This window comes from Sphaeroforma arctica (genome assembly GCF_001186125.1).
Source record: "Sphaeroforma arctica JP610 unplaced genomic scaffold supercont1.11929, whole genome shotgun sequence".
In the NCBI taxonomy this organism is placed as follows: domain Eukaryota; class Ichthyosporea; order Ichthyophonida; genus Sphaeroforma; species Sphaeroforma arctica.
Window position 1 is genome coordinate 1 of NW_014028629.1, and position 779 is coordinate 779.

A 779-nucleotide genomic window follows, 5' to 3' on the forward strand; every position below is an offset into this window, starting at 1 on the left:
ATCGAGCATCTAGTTAATGGTGATTGTTCGACCGAACCACTCGTCTTCAGCCAACTTATCTGTCTCACCCCCTTGAGAGATATCGTAGATACCAGAATCGGAATCATCATACACGGCCAAATTACCTTCGAAGATACTGTCGCCGTCGAGTTGGACCATACCATTCAATTGGGTGCTAGACCACATACTCCACACTCCACCGACAGTCGATGCTACGTTGTTCTGGAAGATACCATCCAAGTACATCTTGCTACCTGACCTGTGTATGTTGGTGGCGATGGCACCTCCACGTCCTTGAGCAGTATTGCCAACGAAAGAGCCGTTGAAGATAACAGTGCCTGAGGACTCTATCTCGAGCACACGGAATGCACCAGCTCGTGAACCGTATCCATCATCGATGGCGTGATTCTCATAGTAGTAACCATCCACAATCATATTACCAAGCACTCCCTGCACATTAACGGCTCCACCCTGATTGGCTGAGTTGTTCTCGAAGGCAGCTGTGAACGTTACATCTCCCTCCATGTAGTCCATGTAGATCGCACCACCTCCACTGTGCAATGATGCTTCGGGGTAGAACGCACTGTTGTCCTTGAAAGAACCAGCAATGTTGATCTCACTGCCCTCGGGTAGGTAGACAACAGCAATAGCAGCTCCACCTGCATACATATCCATCTCGGTTGTGCTCATGGTTAAGCTGTAGAAATAACAGTTATCGTCAACAGTCAATCCCTTGGATGTTCCGATAAAAATACCCACACCAGGTCTTTGACTGTACA

General features: G+C 48.1%; 1 protein-coding gene across 1 annotated transcript; it reads right to left on the minus strand.

The window, feature by feature from the left end:
• Positions 1–42: 42 nt before the first annotated feature.
• SARC_17745 (hypothetical protein) lies at positions 43–690 on the minus strand (the record flags this gene model as incomplete). Its single annotated transcript, XM_014288165.1, has 1 exon — positions 43–690. A coding segment is annotated over one exon (648 nt), but the record flags the coding sequence as incomplete, so codon positions are not given.
• Positions 691–779: the final 89 nt, after the last annotated feature.